Source organism: Nanorana parkeri, unplaced genomic scaffold, assembly GCF_000935625.1.
Source record: "Nanorana parkeri isolate BGI_ZX_2015 unplaced genomic scaffold, ASM93562v1 scaffold460, whole genome shotgun sequence".
In the NCBI taxonomy this organism is placed as follows: Eukaryota; Metazoa; Chordata; class Amphibia; order Anura; family Dicroglossidae; genus Nanorana; species Nanorana parkeri.
The window spans coordinates 748,551-752,605 of NW_017306728.1; the positions used below are offsets into that span (position 1 = coordinate 748,551).

The window sequence follows — 4,055 nt, forward strand, 5'->3', positions numbered from 1 at the left end:
ATGAAATTGAGGTGAAGGGGGCTCCTGATGTAAAGGGGGAAGTCTATTGTGAAAGGGGGAACTCCAATATGTAAGGGAGGCTTGTGATGTGGAAGGGGGGCTACTGATGCAAAGGGTAACGCTGATGTGAAGGGGAGAAGATTCTTCATTTGACGGGAGCACTTCAATGTGAAGGGGGAAACCCACCTGTTTGTGTGTTCTTGAGTGGGGTCCCCCTTAAAGTCTATGACATTTTAGACTGGGGTGCCTTGAGAGTTTGCATACTTTCCAAGGGTGCCGTGACTACAAAAAGGCTAAGAAAGGCTGATATATATTAAAAAAGGGACTGAAATCCATTGTAGTTTTCCATGATCTTTTTCCACAAAGTCATTTGTGAAGAATATAGGGTCAATAAAGTGAGCTGCTGGTTTCTCTTTGTCAGGTAATGCACCCAACTCATGTAAGATAGAAGCCTCAGTTCTGACACCTAAAGAAGAGGAGGAGAAAATCAAAGCAAAATGGGATGAGAAGTTGGACCAGAATTGGAAAACACTTCTTCCTATAACACAGGTATTTAAAAGCTGAGTCTTAGTAGTAAAACACACTACAGAGCAGATTCTGTTCTTGCAATTTTTGGAGGAGAAGTTAGAGCAACAATGATGTGTGTATATATATAAAATTCCTTTTAGTTTCATGCTCCTTGCAGTGTCCACAAAGCCTGAGGTTAAATTGCAGTCTGTTTTATGGCTATATCAGCCCTTGCATCATTTATGTGTAAAAAATCTTTGACCTCTCAATGCAATAAAACTTTATAACCAAGCTGCCTAAATGTAACGCTGCTGTTTTCTCTTTAGATGGCTATGCGAAATCCCCATTCTAGCCAAAACATTTTCATTTTGTGATAAAATGGGGAAAGGTTAGAAGTTTTTTTTTCCATTTCCTAAATTGTTTTCTGTGACTTCCTTGAGGAGATTTCACTTCACTTGCAATGCGGGCACCAGGATAGAAAGGGAAAGCAATCTCTTTGAGAGGAGTACAGAGAGCAATAAAGCCCTATTGTCTAGCAGGGTGGGGAGGAGTTAAAAACTCTGTATGTTTTTTAAATTGGTGTCTGATTAGTCTGATTCTCCCTACTTCTGGTGTGGTCAACATGGCAGGAATTGGATGGAAATATTTCTAGAGGAGACCCAGACTACAATTACAACTGGACAGAGGCTCTAACTTTTCATCAGTTCATCTAAAAACGTTTTAAAAATCTAGGCTCTAGACGTTTGGTCAAAAGATGCCCCTTTGAGGTTGTTGGCAGGATTAGCTAATGATCTTAGTGTGCACAGATACATTTAGACAGCATCAGATGCCCCATGCCAATTGATTTAAAGGGGGCAGAACAGGGTAGTAGCTAGATAGGCGGTGGAACTGCCCTCACATGGGATTGGCTGAAGGTTGCACCAGTCATGGGAGAAGAGTTGGCGGGAGCTTAAAAAACTTAGCGAGAGAAAGGACAGATGTGGGCATTCCGGTAGGCAATCTTTGGGAACTAGTGGAAAGGGGCACTGGGGCTATGTGAGTAAAGCCAAAATTCTGTATTCCCCCTGGGAAAGCATTTATCTCCCTCTTGGAGATTGTCACAATGTTAAAGTTGAACTATAGCTGGTGAATTAAACAACAGAAGAAGATAATATGGGCATTGGAGTGTTATTAAGTTGTTACAAAAAGTGAACTTGTTAATATTTGACTTTTTGACTGCACCATGCTATTCCCTAGTTTTCTTAATATCAGTAAAGACAATTTTTATATTTAAAGTGTATTTCCACTTTTCTGGGTAAAATTGAAAAACTCCTACTTTGTTATGAGTTCCTATTTACGCAGCATATCTAAAACTATATCTCTATTATTTAGTATTATATGTATATGGCTCCCAGACCCGAATGGCAATCAGGAGCTCCGGGATGCAATTGGAAAATCGGGTCCCGAATGCTATTCAGATCTAGGAGATTCAGCTTAAGTATTCATATTTGCATATGGTTTTTTGTGGTAGTCGTAACAAATATTCATTCATAAATTTATCTGAAACTAATGAAAATTCGGATTTAGTCTGAATCCGAAACCCCGAACCAAATTGAATTCCGCACCCGAATAACGAAATATACGAACCTAATTTTTCCAGCTTACATGTCTACCTTGCCAGTTGTAAAAGACCAGAAAAGCATTTGCTTGAACTGTTTCATGGCAGATATGGGATTATTCTGTAAAATGTTAATTTAATTTATTTTTATGTATTTCTATATCTTTAGCTTCAACCCCACAAGAGGCATTTCATTGAGGGAACTTTAATTTCACTGCAAGAGGTTGTGACTCATGTGAGGGTCACTATTGCTCCAGATGGAGGTGTAAGCAGAGTACGGCTCTGGGGTTTTCCACGACAGCTTTCATAAGAACAGACCATAAAGAAGTAGTCAAAAGAGAAGTTGATTTGTGAATGTTTTGACTTCTTGATCATCTTGATTAAGATGAAATGTTAACGAAAAGATTTTAAGAATTTAAATAAACATGTTGTCCATATTAGCAAGAGGAACTCTTTGGTGTGCCTCCTGTCCTATCACACTGTATGATCTATGGTTTTGTGTCTATCTAAAAAAGCATGTATGGCAAAGAAAAACTATTGTGTCATGTACCACTAGCTTATTAAAAGTGCAGGCAAAAGCACAGAAAATCAGGTCATCTAAGTACTTAGTTGGAGCGTCTTTCATTTCCACAAACAACCTTGTATTCACTTGCAATGTGCCTATGAGCTTTCTAGGAAATTCAGTCACGCCACGTTTTATTCCCTACTACAGCCAAAGTTCCCCTCTCTTCTGCCATGCCTTAACTCTCTGGTCTTTTGGGTTTGTTTAATTACCGTCTGTGCTGGCTCAGCCCCTCCTCCACTCACCCCGCTAAATAGCCTTTCATGTAGCTGCCAGAGGAGGATCTAACAAGGATAAAATATAGTGTCATTTAAGTGACAGCTTTGACTCTGCTTGGGCTGCTGACATCACATCCAAGATGGCAGCACCCAGTAGAAGTCCCAGAACTTTTGGATGTCTACACAAGGTAAATATTATCCATAAAATACTTTAAATGCACAACAATCATATGGTAAGTTTGTTGTTCAGCGATAGGGTTTCTTTAATCTGCTGTGTATTGTAGGAACAGGTTAGGAACTCTGCTACTGTTGCATTTCCACATCACATGATATCTCAGTGCTGTGGTTTTTCATGAGTATTATATTTGTTAGATACTGTGTTTCTGTGGTTTCAAGTTGTCCATCGAGATGATTAGTAAGTTGTTCAATCCAACCAGTCAATAAAACGAGGCACATCCTTTAGGCCATCTGCTCTGTAGGTTTGTGTTTAATAGTGTCTGTCTAGACCTCTTCTTTTATAGCAATAGATCTAAATTCTCAGCTGAGAAAATCACCTTTTGATGGTTTGATTTTGTAGCACTATTTAGACTGATCTTCAATCAATATTGATCTTCAGCTCACCAAATAGCTACATTGTAAATATCCTAAGCACTCTTACATGACATTAAGATCACAGGCACATTTAATCTCAGGTGAGGTTCTCAACTCAGGGTGTACAAAAGATGGCCACCAGTCACAGTTTTGCTTTAACATTTATCACTGTTGTTCCTAAAATATGTCAGTCTCTATGAGGGGAATTTATCAAAACTGGAGCAGACAAAATCTGGAGCAGCTGTGCATGGCAACCAATCAGGTTTTCTCTTCAGTTTGTTCAGATAAAATTTGAAAATTAAAGATAGAAGCTGATTGGTTGCCATGCATGGCTGCTCCAGATTTTGTCTGCTCCAGTTCTGATAAATTCCCCTCTATATGTCCGTACTACCACATACAGGACGTTAAACATGTATTTTACTACATTACAAATCTTTACTGACTCTTTTTATTAGATAAAAAAGCATACAAAGATAACAACTTAAATAAGCGTTTTCCTGAATTATTTTCCACTACATTTAAAACACCATCTATTATATTTTACGCTCTCTTTAGTTGATGACTGGACCCCATTGCAGTC

General features: G+C 38.7%; 1 protein-coding gene across 1 annotated transcript in view; it reads left to right on the forward strand.

Moving 5' to 3' along the window:
• The window catches only part of ALLC (allantoicase), a 25,362-nt gene extending 22,934 nt beyond the window's left edge, over nucleotides 1-2,428 (forward strand). The window contains 2 exon segments of the mRNA XM_018560512.1: nucleotides 422-549; nucleotides 2,274-2,428. Of these exon segments, the coding sequence (XP_018416014.1) occupies nucleotides 422-549; nucleotides 2,274-2,414 (269 nt within the window). The 3' untranslated portion in view covers nucleotides 2,415-2,428.
• Nucleotides 2,429-4,055: the final 1,627 nt, after the last annotated feature.